This window comes from Oncorhynchus mykiss, chromosome 17 (genome assembly GCF_057628025.1).
Source record: "Oncorhynchus mykiss isolate SJ-2025 chromosome 17, ASM5762802v1, whole genome shotgun sequence".
Lineage (NCBI taxonomy): Eukaryota > Metazoa > Chordata > Actinopteri > Salmoniformes > Salmonidae > Oncorhynchus > Oncorhynchus mykiss.
This window is the reverse complement of record NC_143038.1, coordinates 72,200,284-72,222,500: the sequence shown is the minus strand read 5'-3', so window position 1 is coordinate 72,222,500 and position 22,217 is coordinate 72,200,284. Positions and strand designations below refer to the sequence as shown.

The window sequence follows — 22,217 nt, the reverse complement described above, 5'->3', positions numbered from 1 at the left end:
AGTACTATAGACCTGTGACTAAAGACACAGACCAGTACTATAGACTATAGACCTGTGACTAAAGACACAGACCAGTACTATAGACTATAGACCTGTAACTAAAGACACAGACCAGTACTATAGACTATAGACCTGTAACTAAAGACACAGACCAGTACTATAGACTATAGACCTGTGACTAAAGACACAGACCAGTACTATAGACTATAGACCTGTGACTAAAGACACAGACCAGTACTATAGACCTGTAACTAAAGACACAGACCAGTACTATAGACTATAGACCTGTAACTAAAGACACAGACCAGTACTATAGACTATATACCTGTGACTAAAGACACAGACCAGTACTATAGACCTGTGACTAAAGACACAGACCAGTACTATAGACTATAGACCTGTAACTAAAGACACAGACCAGTACTATAGACTATAGACCTGTGACTAAAGACACAGACCAGTACTATAGACTATAGACCTGTGACTAAAGACACAGACCAGTACTATAGACCTGTGACTAAAGACACAGACCAGTACTATAGACTATAGACCTGTGACTAAAGACAGACCAGTACTATAGACTATAGACCTGTAACTAAAGACACAGACCAGTACTATAGACTATAGACCTGTAACTAAAGACACAGACCAGTACTATAGACTATAGACCTGTGACTAAAGACACAGACCAGTACTATAGACTATAGACCTGTGACTAAAGACACAGACCAGTACTATAGACCTGTGACTAAAGACACAGACCAGTACTATAGACTATAGACCTGTAACTAAAGACACAGACCAGTACTATAGACCTGTGACTAAAGACACAGACCAGTACTATAGACTATAGACCTGTAAATAAAGACACAGACCAGTACTATAGACCTGTAACTAAAGACACAGACCAGTACTATAGACTATAGACCTGTGACTAAAGACACAGACCAGTACTATAGACTATAGACCTGTAACTAAAGACACAGACCAGTACTATAGACTATAGACCTGTGACTAAAGACACAGACCAGTACTATAGACTATAGACCTGTGACTAAAGACACAGACCAGTACTATAGACCTGTAACTAAAGACACAGACCAGTACTATAGACTATAGACCTGTAACTAAAGACACAGACCAGTACTATAGACTATAGACCTGTGACTAAAGACACAGACCAGTACTATAGACCTGTGACTAAAGACACAGACCAGTACTATAGACTATAGACCTGTAACTAAAGACACAGACCAGTACTATAGACTATAGACCTGTGACTAAAGACACAGACCAGTACTATAGACTATAGACCTGTAACTAAAGACACAGACCAGTACTATAGACTATAGACCTGTGACTAAAGACACAGACCAGTACTATAGACTATAGACCTGTGACTAAAGACACAGACCAGTACTATAGACCTGTAACTAAAGACACAGACCAGTACTATAGACTATAGACCTGTAACTAAAGACACAGACCAGTACTATAGACTATAGACCTGTGACTAAAGACACAGACCAGTACTATAGACCTGTGACTAAAGACACAGACCAGTACTATAGACTATAGACCTGTGACTAAAGACACAGACCAGTACTATAGACCTGTGACTAAAGACACAGACCAGTACTATAGACTATAGACCTGTGACTAAAGACAGACCAGTACTATAGACTATAGACCTGTAACTAAAGACACAGACCAGTACTATAGACTATAGACCTGTAACTAAAGACACAGACCAGTACTATAGACTATAGACCTGTGACTAAAGACACAGACCAGTACTATAGACTATAGACCTGTGACTAAAGACACAGACCAGTACTATAGACCTTTGACTAAAGACACAGACCAGTACTATAGACTATAGACCTGTAACTAAAGACACAGACCAGTACTATAGACCTGTGACTAAAGACACAGACCAGTACTATAGACTATAGACCTGTAACTAAAGACACAGACCAGTACTATAGACCTGTAACTAAAGACACAGACCAGTACTATAGACTATAGACCTGTGACTAAAGACACAGACCAGTACTATAGACTATAGACCTGTAACTAAAGACACAGACCAGTACTATAGACTATAGACCTGTAACTAAAGACACAGACCAGTACTATAGACTATAGACCTGTGACTAAAGACACAGACCAGTACTATAGACTATAGACCTGTGACTAAAGACACAGACCAGTACTATAGACCTGTGACTAAAGACACAGACCAGTACTATAGACTATAGACCTGTGACTAAAGACACAGACCAGTACTATAGACCTGTGACTAAAGACACAGACCAGTACTATAGACTATAGACCTGTAACTAAAGACACAGACCAGTACTATAGACCTGTAACTAAAGACACAGACCAGTACTATAGACTATAGACCTGTAACTTTACTATACAAATAAAAAATAAAAGTTGACATGTTCACTAGATCCCTTTACTAGAACCAACTGGCTCAGAGAAACAGACTCAGATCCACAGACACCGAGAAACAGGCTCAGAGAAACAGACTCAGATCCACAGACACCGAGAAACAGGCTCAGAGAAACAGACTCAGATCCACAGACACCGAGAAACAGGCTCAGAGAAACAGACTCAGATACACAGAGAAACAGGCTCAGAGGAACAGTCTCAGATCCACAGACACAGAGAAACAGGCTCAGAGAAACAGGCTCAGAGCCAAAGACACAGAGAAACAGGCTCAGAGCCAAAGACACAGAGAAACAGGCTCAGAGAAACAGGCTCAGAGAAACAGACTCAGAGAAACAGGCTCAGAGAAACAGGCTCAGAGCTAAAGACAGAGAAACAGGCTCAGAGAAACAGGCTCAGAGCCAAAGACACAGAGAAACAGGCTCAGAGAAACAGGCTCAGAGCCAAAGACACTGTTCGTGGCCACTGGACTCAATAACAAAATCCTTAGAGACTCCCAGATCTCTCAAACACTGAGAAGTGTCTTCAGCCCCACCAACCCTGGTGCAAAAAGAAATGAAGACTTTTTTTTACAGATGCATTTTCCCCACAAGTCTTGTGTTTCATGTGTTGCCATTCTAGCAGCCTCTTAACAAAAACATAGAAGAAGAAGAAACAATTTGCCTATGTCATACAGTGAGTGGACAAAAAATTAAGAACACCTTCCTAATATCGAGTTTCACTCCCCCCATTTTTGCCCTCAGAACAGCCTCAATTCGCCGGGGCATGGACTGTACGAGGTGTCGAAAGCGTTCCACAGGGATGCTGGCCCATATTGACTCCCAATTGTTTTTTATTTTTATTTAACCTTTATTTAACTAGGCAAGTCAGTTTAAGAACACATTTTTATTTACAATGACATCCTACCCCGGCCGACGCTGGGCCACTATGGGAGTCCCAATCACGGCCGGATGTGATACAGCCTGGAATCGAACCAGGGACCGTAGTGACGCCTCTTGCACTCTGTTGCGACTCGGGAGCTTACAACCTGTTGTGTCAGGTTTTAGCTGAATGTTCTTTGGGTGGTGGACCATTCTTGATACACACAATAAACTGTTGAGCGTGAAAAACCCAGCAGCATTGCAGTTCTTGACACAAACCGGTGTGCCTGGTACCTACTACCATACCCCATTCAAATGAACTTAAATCCTTTGTCTTGTCCATTCACCCTCTTAATGGCACAAATACATACACAAGCCATGTCTTAATTGTCTCAAGGGTTAAAAGTCCTTATTTAACCTGTCTCCTCCCCTTCATCTACACTGATTGAAGTGGATTTAACAGGTGACATCAATAAGGGATCATATCTTTCACCTGGATTCACCTGGTCAGCCGATGTCATGGAAAGACAAGGTGTTCCTAATGTTTTGTACACTCAGTGTAGCCTGAAAATGTTTTCATTTTGTTTGAGTTTTGTTTGTTTGAATCATCGAAAAGCAGAAGCCATTTGGCCTGGAAAAGCAACCACACATACATATGGAAACACACACGCACACACACACATACACACACACACAGAGAAAAAGACACACACGCACACACACACACGCACGCACGCACGCACGCACACACACACACACACACACACACACACACACACACACACACACAGACACACACACACAGACACACACACACACACACACACACACACACACACACACACACACAGACACAAACACACACACACACACACACACACACACACACACACACACACACACACACACACACACACACAGACACACACAGACACACACAGACACAAACACACACACACACAAACAGACACACACAAACACACACACACACACAGACACAAACACACAAACACACAGACACACACACACAAACACATAGACACACACACGCACCCACCCACCCACTCACACACACTCACAGACACAAACACACACACACACACAAATAGACACACCCACGCACACACAGACACACAAACAGACACACCCACGCACACACACACACCCACACACAAAGACACACACTTTGGACAAAGGGTGAAGGATGACAATGCACAAGAAGAAAGCCTGCTGCTATTGGTGATGGGGATAAAAAAAAACTAAAGTGTTTGGTCCTTCAGCAACTTTAATCTGGACATACTGTGATTTGTCTGTGGATGGATGAGTATGTGTATACTGTTATCTGTTTTTATTTTGTGTGTATTGATTGATGTTCTTTCATTTTTCACCATTTTGGCCAAATGGATTTACAGCTTCTCTCAAGCAACACTCAGAGACATAATATTAGAGTAATGCCACTTCCAGGTTGTCTTTGTTTATCCAACTGATGTTTTCTTAGGTTTGTCCTCCTTTCTGTCTACCACCTCCATACCTCTATTCCTCCATCCCTCCATGCTTCTATCCTTCTATCCCTCCATACCTCTATCCCTCTATCCCTCCACCCTTCTATCCTTCCATCCCTCCATCCTTCTATCCTTCTATCCTTCTATCATTCTATCCCTCCATCCCTCCATCCTTCTATCCTTCTATCCTTCTATCCTTCCATCCCTCCATCCCTCTATCATTCTATCCCTCCATCCCTCCATCCTTCCATCCCTCCATCCTTCTATCCTTCTATCCTTCCATCCCTCCATTCTTCTATCCTTCTATCCTTCCATTCCTCCATCCCTCTATCCTTCTATCCCTCCATCCCTCCATCCTTCCATCCCTCCATCCTTCTATCCTTCTATCCCTCCATACCTCTACCCCTCCACCCCTATATCCCTTTATCCCTCTACCACTCCATCTACCCCTCCATCCCTCCACCCCTCTATCCCTCCATACCTCCACCCTACTATCTAACCATCCATCCCTCCACCCCTCTATCCCTCCATCCCTCCACCCCTCTACCCTACTATCTACCCCTCCATCCCTCCACCCCTCTACCCTACTATCTACCCCTCCATCCCTCCACCCCTCTATCCCTCCATCCTTCCAACTGCCCCTCCATCCCTCTATCCCTCTACCCTGCTACCCCTCCATCCCTCTACCACTCCATCACTCTACCCCTCCATCCCTCCACCCCTCTATCCCTCCATCCTTCCAACTGCCCCTCCATCCGTCTACCCCGCTACCCCTCCATCCCTCTACCACTCCATCCATCTACCCCTCTACCCCTCTATCCCTCTATTCCTCTATCCTCTGTCCTTCTGGATCTGAAGCCTAATTTAGACACACTTTCCCAGTTAAACAAAGATAACCCTGAAGGAGCTGCAAAGCTTCACAGCGGAGATTGGAGTATCTGTCCATACGACCACTTTAAGCCGTACACTCCACAGAGCTGGGCTTTACAAAGAAAAGAATAAGCAAACACGTTTGGTGTTCGCCAAAAGGCATGTGGGAGACTCCCCAAACATATGGAAGAAGGTACTTGGGTTAGATGAGACTAAAATTGAGCTTTTTGGCCATCAAGGAAAACGCTGTCTGGCGCAAACCCAACAACTCTCATCACCCCGAGAACATCATCCCCACAGTGAAGCATGGTGGTAGCAGCATCATGCTGTGGGTATGTTTTTCATCGGCAGGGACTGGGAAACTGGTCAGAATTTAAGGAATGATGGATGGTGCTGAAAACATCTTGAGGGAAACCTGTTTCAGTCTTCAAAAGATTTGAGACTGGGATGGAGGTTCACCTTCCAGCAGGAACAATGACCCGAAGAATACTGCTATACCCAGAGTTCCGTTTATACCCAGTGTTGGAAAGCACCAGTTGGGTCTATAAAGTACAGAGCACTCATTGTTCTTGGAGATTTTGGAGAATTCTCATAAGAACAATCAGCTTCTCTGTTCAAGCTTGTATTATTGCCCACGGAACTGGCCTGGTCCTGCTGTTCACAGAACTCTCCACTTTCTCTCTCTCTCTCTCTCTCTCTCTCTCTCTCTCTCTCTCTCTCTCTCTCTCTCTCTCTCTCTCTCTCTCTCTCTCTCTCTCTCTCTCTCTCTCACTCTCTATGTTCTGTGTGTCTCTCTCTCTCTCTGTGTTATGTGTCTCTCTCTCTCTCTCTCTCTATGTTCTGTGTCTCTATAAGTTCTTACGTAAACAAAATCTGCCCCTGGTAATGGAAGGCCATTGTTAATAATGTGTTTTGCTTGAGGTGGTTGGATGAGCTCAGATGACCAGGTCCTTAACCCAGATATCCACAGAGCAGTTTCATAATTCTGCGTCTAATAAAACATCTCAGAGAAGTGTTGCTGATCCAGGATCAGTTTTTGGCTTTTCAGTTCATAATGGGTAAGATTATATGGACTGGGTTAGGGTTAGGGTCAGGCTTTTCAGTTCATAATGGGTAAGATTATATGGACTGGGTTAGGGTTAGGGTCAGGGTTAGGGTTAGGGTCAGGGTTAGGGTTAGGGTCAGGGTTAGGGTCAGGGTTAGGGTTAGGGTTAGGGACTGGGAATACTTTGGAAAACAGATTCTGTTTTTCTCAAAGGGGAAAACGAAACTTTTAAAATGGTCATTCTCAAAGCACTTCGATAGAATAGAGTGTTACGTGTACTGTAAGTATCTTAATGTACAAATGATGAAACTTTGAGATGGAAGACAAGTGTTTTTCTTCACAATATGAAGTGCCCCCCCCCCCCCCCCCCCCCAAAAAAAAAGAAATACCTCTTCTTAAGGTTTGAGTTTAACAAACTTTTTAGGAGTTTTACATGTGATCATCCCCTGTGCTTGACTTGGACTGAAATAGGGACTCATTTCGGGTTCCTGTACTGTTTATATTTAGGTGCAGCAGCTCCACAATACTTTTTGAGCTAATATTCTATTAACAGGAACAGGAACTCAAGCAGTAGAACGTTTAGTTCCTGGACCAAGTCAAGCACTCACCATCCCCTCCCTATGCATTTAAAAGGTGGAGTTGATGCATGCATTGATAGTGTGTATTTTTTAAATGTGTTTATCGAAGTTCTATTTCTCTGTATAGTATTTTTTTATATGATGCTTTTCTCCCTCGATGGATCGAAGCACAAGAAAGGAAAGAAACGTATATCAATTTAGGTCATTGAGGTTGAGATCGGGCTGATGATGTAACCGTTGTTTTTATTTTGGACTTTTCTTTTTTTTTTTTTATGAAGGAAAAAAAAATAATTATACAAAAATAAACATATTTTTTTGCTACGTGTTTTGTGTCATAAAGTGAAAATGAAATGTTGTTATTTGAATATGTTTATTGCAACTTAGAGTAACAGAATTTAAATATGTTTATTGTTACAGATTGAACTACTGTACATAATTGAAAGGTAATTTCCGATTGAGCCGAGAAGGCAGTCGGTTTAAATCACACTGTAGCGGTGAATTTACGCGATATGGATTGAATAGACCCTAAAGGTAAGTTTATGAATTTCCAGATTTATAGACATGAAATGTTGTTGTTGATACCGTATTTACATTATCCCAAACACATACAAATACATGTACAAACACACACACACACACACACACACACTGCTGCTGTTGTAGTATCATGTTTAAGTAGGGGTGGAAGGCAATTTCACTATTTGTTTATCCTTCTTTGCTTAATGTAGAGGTAAACTGGGTTCTTACTGTAGTGCAGAGGTAAACTGGGTTCTTACTGTAGTGTAGAGGTAAACTGGGTTCTTACTGCAGAGGTAAACTGGGTTCTTAATGTAGTGCAGAGGTAAACTGGGTTCTTAATGTAGTGCAGAGGTAAACTGGGTTCTTAATGTAGTGTAGAGGTAAACTGGGTTCTTAATGTAGTGTAGAGGTAAACTGGGTTCTTAATGTAGTGTAGAGGTAAACTGGGGTCTTACTGTAGAGGTAAACTGGGGTCTTACTGTAGAGGAAATCTGGGTTCTTAATGTAGAGGTAAACTGGGTTCTTAATGTAGTGCAGAGGTAAACTGGGTTCTTAATGTAGAGGTAAACTGGGTTCTTAATGTAGTGCAGAGGTAAACTGGGGTCTTACTGTAGAGGTAAACTGGGTTCTTAATGTAGAGGTAAACTGGGTTCTTAATGTAGTGCAGAGGTAAACTGGGTTCTTAATGTAGTGTAGAGGTAAACTGGGTTCTTAATGTAGTGTAGAGGTAAACTGGGTTCTTAATGTAGTGTAGAGGTAAACTGGGTTCTTAATGTAGTGCAGAGGTAAACTGGGGTCTTACTGTAGAGGTAAACTGGGTTCTTAATGTAGAGGTAATCTGGGTTCTTAATGTAGAGGTAATCTGGGTTCTTAATGTAGAGGTAAACTGGGTTCTTAATGTAGTGCAGAGGTAAACTGGGGTCTTACTGTAGAGGTAAACTGGGTTCTTAATGTAGTGCAGAGGTAAACTGGGGTCTTAATGTAGTGCAGAGGTAAACTGGGTTCTTAATGTAGTGCAGAGGTAAACTGGGTTCTTAATGATGTATGCCTTTGGGCCTTTCTTTACGTAATGCTGAGAGTACATACAGTATGTATACAAACACACACTCTTCAAATGGCTATGCTCTAAATTGTGTTTAGGCTTGGTAACACCCCCCCCCCCCAAAAAAAAAAATATATATATATATGTTTTGTTGTGTGGCTTAGCCAACTTAGTGTGAGTTTTATTTTTCCAGCACCTTCTGAGAAGAACTAAATATATTTCTAAGATTAGAGGCTAGGGTAACATTACAGTATTTTTCAACTTCTCTCGCTGCTTGGCCACTATCTGCCATTGCCACTGCACGACGCAAACAGCAGGGATTCATCGGTCCCCAAAATGGAAGAAAAAGGACTGAGACAAAGAGGGACTGCCTGAACTTGACGAAAAGGAAACACTGTTGCTACGGTGTGCCCTAATGAATACAACCCTAACCATGGCCTGCAACACGGTGCACACAACAGTTGTCTATCTCCAGGACAAAGCAGAGCAGAAACAGAGGCTTCCTGCTACTGCAGGCAGATGTCAACTGTCACTCACTTCCTGTTTTTCACCCAGCCGGAGGAGCGCAAAGCAACACATGATCTCCACACACACAGAGAGAGAGAGAGACAGAGAGAGAGAAGGAGAGAGAGAGAGAGAGAGAGAGAGAGGGAGAGAGAGACAGAGAGAGAGAGAGAGGGAGAAAGAGAGACAGAGAGGGAGAGAGAGACAGAGAGAGAGAGAGAGAGTCTCTCCACACAGAGACAGAGAGAGACAGTCTCTCCACACAGAGAGAGAGAGAGTCTCTCCACACAGAGAGACAACGAGAGAGAGAGACAGACAGAGAGAGAGACAGAGAGAGAGTCTCTCCACACAGAGACAGAGAGAGAGAGTCTCTCCACACAGACAGAGAGAGTCTCTCCACACAGAGAGACAGAGAGAGACAGAGAGAGAGAGACAGAGAGAGTCTCTCCACACAGAGAGACAGAGAGAGACAGAGAGAGAGAGAGACAGAGAGTCTCTCCACACAGAGAGAGAGAGAGACAGAGAGTCTCTCCACACAGAGACAGAGAGAGTCTCTCCACACAGAGAGACAGAGAGAGAGAGAGACAGACAGAGAGAGACAGAGAGAGAGAGTCTCTCCACAGAGAGACAGAGAGAGTCTCTCCACACAGAGAGACAGAGAGAGTCTCTCCACACAGAGAAACAGAGAGAGTCTCTCCACACAGAGAGACAGAGAGACATGAAACTCTTAAAAGGTTAAAACACATGAAACTAAAATGAAAGTTCAAGAGACCTTTTTGAAACCTTTATTTTTGGTCCTGATGAAGTCAGATTGAAATATGTTTGTATGACTTATAACTTTTTGAACATCTGAGTTGAATAAAAGGCAAGAACAAGAACAGGAACACGAGAGGAAATAGGTTATTTTATTGTTATTACAGAGCGCAAATGCCAAATCTTTCCACAAATATATCCTCTGCCATAATAAGCTATTCCTGGAGAAATCTGGCAGACACAAAATGAAAAACAAAACTAAATTCTTACTTGAAGAAATAACTGTTGTGTTTATTTTAAGAATAGACTTATCTTCCCCAGGGGCTAACATAAACTCTTCAGCCAGGGATCAGGGCCTGTGGACACAAAGTAGAAGTACTGATATAGGATTAGTTTAGCTTTTAACATGATACTGAAAAAAATATTATATTGGACAGAGAGTTCCTGCTCCGAGACACTGTCAATACAGGCCCAGATCAGTGTGTGAAATCTTTTATCGGTGAGGCTTCGTCTGCAGATACTGGGTCAAGAAAAACACGTAGTTATAATGTTTGGGACTTGCGTTTACTTTCACTGCTGGTAAATCATGGTTTGAACGGGTATAGAAGTGAGTTTGATCAACTTTTGTCACACAGTATGTGACATTGGAAGACATTATACTGCAAATTCATCAGGCTTCTCCCACACAATAGACGATTGTAAACCAGGTAGTTTGGGTGATGGATGCTGAAATGACTAAAAACCTACAGTGCATAATGATACCTGGTTTCTGATGTTATATTTATATCAAATTAAATTAAAGAATTAAATTAAATTAAGAAATTGACCATATTATGTAAAAAAAAAAGTTAACAAACCCACAATATATATATATTTTTTAAAGATGTTTATTTTTCACTTTTCCCCTCACAAAGTTGTCAAATTACAAATGTCACCTATCAAAGCAAAGGATACTTACTAAAAATATGCTTTTTTTTTATCATCACTAGAAATGTAAAAACCAGGCAATAACAGCACAAAGCAATGATATGAAGAACAGTAGTACAATAGAGGTCATATATTGTCACATCAATCAGTTTGGTCTTCATAAAGGTACTTGGGAAATAAATATGAGAGGAGCTGAGGACTCTCTAAGGAACACATCCAATGTTCACCACAGCACAGGCAGCAGGATCACAGTTACAGTAGGAGAGGTGGGGCTGCGTTGCTAATCTGATTGATGAAGCATGGATTCTCTAGCCTGGTCCCAGATCTGTTCTGTTTTTACTAACCCTCTGGTGAGTCAGGACCATAGGGGTCGACCAGACAGCATAAACTGATCTGGGACCAGGCTATGTCTCCATAGGTCAAGCTCATTCCAAGACAGATACAGTCAAAATAAAAAATAAAAAACATGATCTATATCTGCTATTTTCTACTATACTCAATGTCGTGTTCGATTTCAACATAATGTGTCCCTTGCATACCTGCTGTGTTAATGAATTATAATAATTGACTATCGTTGCATTGAATTAAATGGGAACAGATTTCATTTTGAAATGACATTTAGTCTTTCTGCAGATACATATTTATGTAACATGTTACATGTAAATATGTATCTGTAAAATTGATCCCAAATTAAGATTTATTTGGTAACCGCGATCGTGTTTATTGTTCGGCCAATAACTCGCCGCGTCTTCAGTCATCGTTATGTATGGTGAGATCGCCATGTGGCTCAATACATTCAAGTACATATTACCTCAATTAGCCCGACTAGTCGGTGGCCCACGCACATTGGCTACCTGAATTATCTGCATTGTGTCCCGCCACCCCCAACTCGCCAACCCCTCTTTTACGCTGCTGCCACTCTCTGTTTATCGTCTATGTATAGTCACTTTAACTATACCTACATGTACATATTACCGCAATTAGCCCGACTAACCGGTGCATTGACTCTCTACCGGTACCACCTGCATATAGCCTCCACATTGACCCTGTACCAGTACCCCCTGTATTTAGCCTCCACATTGACTCTGTACCAGTACCCCCTGTATATAGCCTCCACATTCACTCTGTACCGGTACCCCCTGTATATAGCCTCCACATTGACTCTGTACCAGTACCCCCTGTATATAGCCTCCACATTGACTCTGTACCAGTACCCCCTGTATATAGCCTCCACATTCACTCTGTACCGGTACCCCCTGTATATAGCCTCCACATTGACTCTGTACCAGTACCCCCTGTATATAGCCTCCACATTGACTCTGTACCGGTACCACCTGCATATAGCCTCCACATTGACCCTGTACCAGTACCCCCTGTATATAGCCTCCACATTGACTCTGTACTAGTACCCCCTGTATATAGCCTCCACATTGACTCTGTACCGGTACCACCTGTATATAGCCTCCACATTGACTCTGTACCGGTACCCCCTGTATATAGACTCCACATTGACTCTGTACCGGTACCCCCTGTATATAGCCTCCACATTGACTCTGTACCGGTACCACCTGCATATAGCCTCCACATTGACTCTGTACCGGTACCCCCTGTATATAGCCTCCACATTGACTCTGTACCGGTACCCCCTGTATTTAGCCTCCACATTGACTCTGTACCGGTACCCCCTGTATTTAGCCTCCACATTGACTCTGTACCAGTACCCCCTGTATATAGCCTCCACATTGACTCTGTACCAGTACCACCTGCATATAGCCTCCACATTGACTCTGTACCAGTACCACCTGTATATAGCCTCCACATTGACTCTGTACCGGTACCCCCTGTATATAGCCTCCACATTGACTCTGTACCGGTACCACCTGTATATAGTCTCCACATTGACTCTGTACCAGTACCCCCTGTATATAGCCTCCACATTGACTCTGTACCAGTACCCCCTGTATATAGCCTCCACATTGACTCTGTACCAGTACCCCCTGTATATAGTCTCACTATTGTTAATTTCACTTTCATTGTACTGTTTTTTTTAATTAATTTACATGTCTATTGTTTACATAATGCCTATGTTTTACTTAAACATTGCACTGTTGGTTAAGGGCTTGTAAGTAAGGATTTCACTGTAAGGTCTAGCTAGCTAGATACCTAGCTAACTACTAGTGATTTGTTACAGGTAACTAGCTAGCTAACTACCTGTTGTATTCGGCGCACGTGACAAATACACTTTTGATTTGGTAGAGTGTGGTGCTTGCAACGCTAGGCTTGTGGGTTCGATTCCTACGGTGGATCAGTACAAAGATGTTTTGTATTCACTTCTGTAAGTTGCTCTGGATAAGATCGTCTGCTCAGTGACTTCAATGTAAGACCGTTCCCTGTAGCATCTCCGTTATCCGCCTGAAGAAATGGTGCCTCTTTATATGAAATGTGTGAGCGCTATTTTATTTTAGCAACATTCTTTACGACAAGAGTATGTCTCAACCTACGTGTGACACTAAGACACAATGTTTAATGTGTAGTACTAACTACACAAGCCTCTTAAGTCATTTGTCTTGGAAGCAGCATTGTTGTGGGGTGATAGGGAGACAAGAGGCTAAACTGCCCTGGAGAAGCCTGTGGTGTAGCGGCTTTAGCCCCCTAGTGTGGGGGTTTGTGGAGGGAGCACTGGGTCCTTACACCCAGCAATTAGTTCTTCCTCACCTCTCCGTCATGATATGTGGATATGTGGTGGGAGTTGATTTTCCAAAATGGCCGCCATGCTACACAATGGTGGTGGATGAGGTGAGTCGTCCCCTCCCCCCCCCCCCCCCCTTTTTTTGCTATGTAATGCATCTGGAAAAGCTCAATATAAATCCAATCTATTATTATGATTTATTATTAATTATGATGTTGAATGACTAAAGTGCAAGCTCGCTGCTTTATAATGTGCCCTATAGACTCACCATGGGACACTCTCACTGCACATGAGCACAGGCTTTTCTACCAATTTCTTTTATTTTTTATTTAGAAATAAAAAGATTTTACGTTTTTCTCAGTAAAACCCTCGTTTTAAATACACATTTTTTGCTTTACAGGTTATTTAGCGCCATAGAAATAAAAAATAAAATCTTTCAAATTTTTTTTTTTTTTAAAAAGGTTTCTTCTTTATGGATTAAAAACATTTTCCCTTGTACATTCTTATAAAGGTATGTCATGTAATGTATACGAGGCAGGAGAGTTAAGAAGTTTAACACTATGTTTTCTATCTGTGATAGACTTCTCCAATCTCCAGCGATGGACTGGGTGCCATTATCTTCACCATAATAATGCTTTTTCATTTGGTTTTCAGTGAGCTTCTTTGATACGGCACCTGTAAGGCACCTAGCTAGCGAACTACTAGTGATTTGTTACAGGTATCTAGCTAGCTAACTACTAGTGATTTGTTACAGGTATCTAGCTAGCTAACTACTAGTGATTTGTTACAGGTACCTAGCTAGCTAACTACTAGTGATTTGTTACAGGTATCTAGCTAGCTAACTACTAGTGATTTGTTACAGGTACCTAGCTAGCTAACTACTAGTGATTTGTTACAGGTATCTAGCTAGCTAACTGCTCGCGTTTAATTTCTGCGGGTCATAATCTCCTATACAAACTAACAGCACTATGGTAAAAGTAAAAGGGGATACCTAGTCAGTTAAACAACTGACTGCATTCAACTGAAATGTCTTCCACATTTAACCCCTTTGAATCACAGGTAGGCCTAAGTTTGGTGGCAGCATCATTTTAGAATGTCACCTGTACGTCACAGGTCAATTCAGACTACGAGAAAGCATTGAGTCAATAGTTATAAAATGGCAGGACTACTTTCATTGCGACAATATTTGTGTATATCTTTTGGTAAAGATGAATCAAATTGTGTGTGTGTGTGTGTGTGTGTGTGTGTGTGTGTGTGTGTGTGTGTGTGTGTGTGTGTGTGTGTGTGTGTGTGTGTGTGTGTGTGTGTGTGTGTGTGTGTGTGTGTGTGTGTGTGTGTGTGTGTGTGTGTGTGTTATGACAGAGAATGATACTACTGCAATGAACATTGTTTCTTTGTTGATATTATGGCATAACATTTTGTGGTTTTCATTGGCCCCTGAAATTGTATTTTTTTTTGTCTCTCGCATTGTTTTAGAATGTTTTATCCTCTTTTCTCCATTACTTCCAAAGTAAAAAGTACAACCTATTTAAAAATTATTTTTTTAAAAACAGAGTGAAAAACATACTTATCTTTCTACAAAGTATTGCACATTACAAATTGCAGTTTTGTTGATTAACAGCAAGTTGTTAACTGACGTTACATCCTCAGGAAGTGTGGAGACGGGCTGGTCATTTTTACATTTTACATTTTGAATACAAAAGGCAAAAAAAAAATGTGATAGAAAAACAATAAAAGTCAAATAAAAAAAAAACATTTTCTAATTGTATACAACAAAATTTTTAAATAAAAATCAACCAAAGTTTCCATTCACTATGTGGGGTTTCACTTTTCAACATTCCATTCGAAGAAGAATATCTTTGCATTGTGAAGAATATCTTTGCATTGTGAAGAATATCTTTGCATTGTGAAGAATATCTTTGCATTGTGAAGAATATCTTTGCATTGTGAAGACTATCTTTGCATTGTGAAGAATATCTTTGCATTGTGAAGACTATCTTTGCATTGTGAAGAATATCTTTGCATTGTGAAGAATATCTTTGCTTTGTGAAGACTATCTTTGCATTGTGAAGACTATCTTTGCTTTGTGAAGACTATCTTTGCATTGTGAAGACTATCTTTGCATTGTGAATCATAAACGCTTCAAATCTCAACAGGCTTTTGTTTGAATTGTTTCTGCCTCTTTGAAAAGCTGTACTAATGTAATATTTGAAACTAAGCTTAGTGTGAGAAGGCTGCAGGGAGTGGATATTATTAGTTAGTATATTAGTCAATTACATCAGAATTTCACTGACCTAGCCTACAGCAATTCAATGGAAAGATCTTATTGATAAGAGGTTTGCTTGCATTTGGATGGTTCCTTAATGAGCAATAGTTACTGTATGGGGAGTATAAATTAAGTTGTACTTCAATAGTTACTGTATGGGGAATATACATTAATGTATCATGTCATTATGGCAGGTCCTTTAGGCTCCTATCAATCATGGAACAGACAGACTTCAGAGATGGTAAATGTGTAATATAGTGATGTTGAGACAGACTTCAGAGATGGTAAATGCGTAATATAGTGTGCTGTTGTGCTTCTTATTGACTTGCCACTATGTCACGTCCTCTATCTATTGCCAGAAATACGACAAGAGACTAAAACACTAAGAATAAAGGAAAACCCACTGCATTATTTAAGTGAAAATAATCAAACAGAGACTTTAAACACGTGTGATGTAGCTAGTGTATGCACTGGGATGGATGGATGGTACGTAGCAGTAGTGTCCACACCGATTGTAGTCTAGTCTAAAATGGAGTTGGGCTGACTGTATGTACACAGTACACCGTACAGGGAGGACAGGTCTGTACCTCCACAGCCAAGTACAGTTGCTGGCACTAAAACGTTAGGTTGCACTGCAGTGTTATATATGAACTGGCAAAACAATTGGGTCAAGATGCTCAAGTGCCTTCTAGCAATTGTTTGTCACAAAACCCGGTACAGCAGACAGGTACAGGGTTTCATTTTTGTTTTGTTTTAGTGGCCCGCAACTGTAGATGAGATGTTCTTGGACCCTGAACTCAGCTTAGTAGTGGAGGTACGTTCAGGTTCAGCTGTAAATTTTACAACAAACATCAACGACAAAACACACTCGACTAATCTCACTGTATTACAAGAGGCACCACCTCCACAATATTATCATACTATAGACATTAGTTAAAGCTGAGAGCAACTAGGTTGATCAAATGTTACAGCTGAAACCACGACACACATTTCGTTCTTCCGGGTTTTATACAGCTTTCTTTTTTTCTTTCTTAAAAAGTATCCACGCCAAAATAGAGACAGACCACTAATAATTCAACAGGGGAAAATAAGTAGGTAATGTCTGATTCTGTTCTTATAAGATACTGCTGCTCCATGTGACTTGGAGATCAATTTTTTTTTTTTTTTAAACTTTTAACTTCAATCATAATAACATTAATATTCTTAACAATAGTTTAATGAAAAAATATTAAAAACATAGACAGGAAACCCAATAGTGTAACTTCCTCTGTAGAAAACAAAACAAAAAAACAAGAACCGTCCTAGTGCAGATACATGTAAACCTGGTCCTACAACTAGTTTAGCGATAATATAGTATAATAACATAGAAAGCGGGGTATTAAAAAAAAGAATCTTTCCTCTCACAGAGAGCGCTCACATCATGGTTTCTACAATAGTGTGGGTGGGCTTGATCAGGCCGTTGTTCCCGTTGGGGTCCAGCGGGAAGGCCAGCTCGCAAGCCTTGCCCTTAGAACGGTGGTCGGCTGGACGGGAGCTAGCACCTCCTAGCGGAGCCGCCACAGCCTTGATCCTCTGGAGGGAGAAAAAAAAGAAAAGCTCTGTTTAACTTCACAGTAAATACCAATATACAAGTATGATTATATGACTGTAAGTGTATCTGTTATAGATGGATGGACATGAGACCTCCACAGGGTTCTAGGGGTAGGGGGCCAGGGTCTAGGAGTAGGGGTCTAGGAGTAGGGGGCCAGGGTCTAGGAGTAGGGGTCTAGGAGTAGGGGCCAGGGTCTAGGAGTAGGGGTCTAGGTGTAGGGGCCAGGGTTCTAGGGTTAGGGGTCTAGGAGTAGGGGCCAGGGTCTAGGAGTATCGGTCTAGGGGTAGGGGCCAGGGTCTAGGAGTAGGGGTCTAGGAGTAGGAGCCAGGGTTCTAGGAGTAGGGGCCAGGGTTCTAGGGTTAGGGGTCTAGGAGTAGGGGGCCAGGGTCTAGGGTTAGGGGTCTAGGAGTAGGGGCCAGGGTCTAGGGGTAGGGGCCAGAGTCTAGTGTTAGGGGTCTAGGAGTAGGGGCCAGGGTCTAGGGTTAGGGGTCTAGGAGTAGGGGCCAGAGTCTAGGAGTAGGGGTCTAGGGGTAGGGGCCAGAGTCTAGGGTTAGGGGTCTAGGAGAAGGAGCCAGAGTCTAGGGTTAGGGGTCTAGAAGAAGGAGCCAGAGTCTAGGGTGAGGGGTCTAGGAGTAGGGGCCAGGGTCTACGGTTAGGGGTCTAAGAGAAGGGGCCAGAGTCTAGGGTTAGGGGTCTAGGAGTAGGGGCCAGAGTCTAGTGTTAGGGGTCTAGGAGTAGGGGCCAGGGTCTAGGGTTAGGGGTCTGGGAGTAGGGGCCAGAGTCTAGGAGTAGGGGTCTAGGGGTAGGGGCCAGAGTCTAGGGTTAGGGGTCTAGGAGAAGGAGCCAGAGTCTAGGGTTAGGGGTCTAGAAGAAGGAGCCAGAGTCTAGGGTGAGGGGTCTAGGAGTAGGGGCCAGGGTCTACGGTTAGGGGTCTAAGAGAAGGGGCCAGAGTCTAGGGTTAGGGGTCTAGGAGTAGGGGCCAGTGTCTAGGGTTAGGGGTCTAGGAGTAGGGGCCAGAGTCTAGGGTTAGGGGTCTAGGAGTAGGGGCCGGAGTCTAGGGTTAGGGGTCTAGGAGTAAGGGTCTAGGGGTAGGGGTCTAGGAGTAGGAGCCAGGTTCTAGGGTTAGGGGCCAGAGTCTAGGGTGAGGGGTCTAGGAGAAGGGGCCGGAGTCTAGGGTTAGGGGTCTAGGAGTAGGGGCCAGGGTTCTAGGGTTAGGGGCCAGCGTCTAAGGTTAGGGGTCTAGAAGTAGGCGTAGGCTTCTAGGGGTAGGGGCCAGAGTCTATGGGTAGGGATCTAGGAGTAGGGGCCAGAGTCTATGGGTAGGGGTCTAGGAGTAGGGGCCAGAGTCTACGGGTAGGGGTCTAGGAATAGTGGCCAGAGTCTACGGGTAGGGGTCTAGGAGTAGGGGCCAGAGTCTAGGGGTAGGAGCCTAGGGATAGGGACCAGGGCATAAGGGTATGGGAATAGGGGGAGGGCCAAGGGGGTAGGAGCTAAGGGCCAGGGTCTAGGGGCTATATGGATTGAGTACTGACCTCTATGAGTGGTCCATCGGACTGGATGATCTTGATGACCACCACCATAGGAATACAGATCATAGAAGCCAGGGCCAGAGTCCAGCCCACACCGATGGACCAGTCGGGGTACTCGTAGACCTTGTTGTACGTCAAAGGTTTATATTTGACCAAGGAGAAGACGAAGCAACCCTGGAGGCAGAGAAAAACAGCAATGGAAATCAGAATTCACCTTTATTCTCAAAATACATTATCATTTGTCTGTATATCCTGTTTATCATCTGTCTGTATATCCTGCTTATCATCTGTCTGTATATCCTGCTTATCATCTGTCTGTATATCCTGCTTATCATCCGTCTGTATATCCTGCTTATCATCCGTCTGTATATCCTGTTTATCATCTGTCTGTATATCCTGCTTATCATCTGTCTGTATATCCTGCTTATCATCTGTCTGTATATCCTGTTTATCATCTGTCTGTATATCCTGTTTATCATCTGTCTGTATATCCTGTTTATCATCTGTCTGTATATCCTGTTTATCATCTGTCTGTATATCCTGTTTATCATCTGTCTGTATATCCTGTTTATCATCTGTCTGTATATCCTGCTTATCGTCTGTCTGTATATCCTGTTTATCGTCTGTCTGTATATCCTGTTTATCATCTGTCTGTATATCCTGTTTATCATCTGTCTGTATATCCTGCTTATCATCTGTCTGCATATCCTGTTTTGCATGTACAGGAATTTGACTTGGTGAAATGGTGCTGCCACAATAAACAGGATATGTAGACAGATGATAAACAGGATATACAGATGATAAACAGGATATATAGACAAATGATAAACAGGATATGCAGATGATAAACAGGATATACAGATGATGAGCAGGATATACAGATGATAAACAGGATATACAGATGATAAACAGGATATACAGATGATAAACAGGATATACAGATGATAAACAGGATATATAGACAGATGATAAACAGGATATACAGATGATAAACAGGATATACAGATGATAAACAGGATATACATGTAGAAGTTTACACAAATAACATGTGGCATGTACACTGTGTACACTGTAAGCTAAGAATAACAAGCTATAAGCAGTAAGCGACATAAGGGAGCGTTGATGAATTTCTGGTAACTCATATTCTCCATTGTCTGACAATCAGGAAACGGTTGGGCCTTGTTTTATGTAATGGACAGTTTGTTCTGAATAGGGCCGTGGCGGTCACGAAAGTTCGTCAGCCGGTGATTGTCAAGGAAATAAGTGTCGGTCTCACGGTAATTTACCGTTAATTAACATAAGCACATAATTAACATAAACGCATAATTAACATAAGCACCTAATTAACATAAACACATAATTAACATAAACACCTAATTAACATACACGCATCTCCTGGCTTCCACATATAACCTACAAGACACTGATGCAGACCTTTGGAACATCTACATGTTAAAAAGTCTAATAAATCCATGTAATATCTCCTATACCTTCACAATAAATACATGTAATATAGCCTCCACCTTCACAATAAATCCATGTAATATAGTCTACACCTTCACAATAAATCCATGTAATATAGCCTACACCTTCACAATAAATCCATGTAATATATTCTACACCTTCACAATAAATCCATGTAATATAGTCTACACCTTCACAATAAATCCATGTAATATAGCCTACACCTTCACAATAAATCCATGTAATATAGTCTACACCATCACAATAAATCCATGTAATATAGTCTACCTACACCATCACAATAAATCCATGTAATATAGTCTACCTACACCTTCACAATAAATCCATGTAATATAGCCTACACCTTCACAATAAATCCATGTAATATAGTCTACCTACACCATCACAATAACTCCATGTAATATAGTCTACACCTTCACAATAAATCCATGTAATATAGTCTACACCTTCACAATAAATCCATGTAATATAGTCTACACCTTCACAATAAATCCATGTAATATAGTCTACACCTTCACAATAAATCCATGTAATATATCTGACAACTTCACAATAAATCCATGTAATATATCCTACACCTTCACAATAAATCCATGTAATATAGTCTACACCTTCACAATAAATCCATGTAATATATCTGACAACTTCACAATAAATCCATGTAATATAGCCTACACCTTCACAATAAATCCATGTAATATATCTGACAACTTCACAATAAATCCATGTAATATATCCTATACCTTCACAATGAATCCATGTAATATATCCTATACCTTCACAATAAATCCATGTAATATAGCCTACACCTTCACAATAAATCCATGTAATATAGCCTATACCTTCACAATAAATCCATGTAATATAGTCTACACCTTCACAATTTATCCATGTAATATATCTGACAACTTCACAATAAATCCATGTAATATATTCTACACCATCACAATAAATCCATGTAATATAGCTTATACCTTCACAATAAATCCATGTAATATAGCCTACACCTTCACAATAAATCCATGTAATATAGCCTATACCTTCACAATAAATCCATGTAATATAGTCTACACCTTCACAATAAATCCATGTAATATATTCTACACCATCACAATAAATCCATGTAATATAGCTTATACCTTCACAATAAATCCATGTAATATAGTCCACACCTTCACAATAAATCCATGTAATATAGCTTATACCTTCACAATAAATCCATGTAATATAGCCTATACCTTCACAATAAATCCATGTAATATAGTCTACACCTTCACAATAAATCCATGTAATATAGCCTACACCTTCACAATAAATCCATGTAATATATCTGACAACTTCACAATAAATCCATGTAATATAGTCTACACCTTCACAATAAATCCATGTAATATATCTGACAACTTCACAATAAATCCATGTAATATAGCCTATACCTTCACAATAAATCCATGTAATATAGTCTACACCTTCACAATAAATCCATGTAATATAGTCTACACCTTCACAATAAATCCATGTAATATATTCTACACCTTCACAATAAATCCATGTAATATATTCTACACCTTCACAATAAATCCATGTAATGTAGCCTACA

The 22,217-nt window shown here is 41.4% G+C and overlaps 1 protein-coding gene across 1 annotated transcript in view; it reads right to left on the bottom strand.

The window, feature by feature from the left end:
* Nucleotides 1-16,879: 16,879 nt before the first annotated feature.
* LOC110493294 (sodium- and chloride-dependent taurine transporter) overlaps nt 16,880-22,217 on the bottom strand; it is a 49,525-nt gene continuing 44,187 nt past the window's right edge. The window contains exons 13-14 of the mRNA XM_090206488.1: nt 19,136-19,306; nt 16,880-17,584 (exon numbers count right to left, since the gene is read on the bottom strand). Of these exons, the coding sequence (XP_090062614.1) occupies nt 17,426-17,584; nt 19,136-19,306 (330 nt within the window). The 3' untranslated portion in view covers nt 16,880-17,425. The remainder of the gene's footprint in view (nt 17,585-19,135; nt 19,307-22,217) is intronic.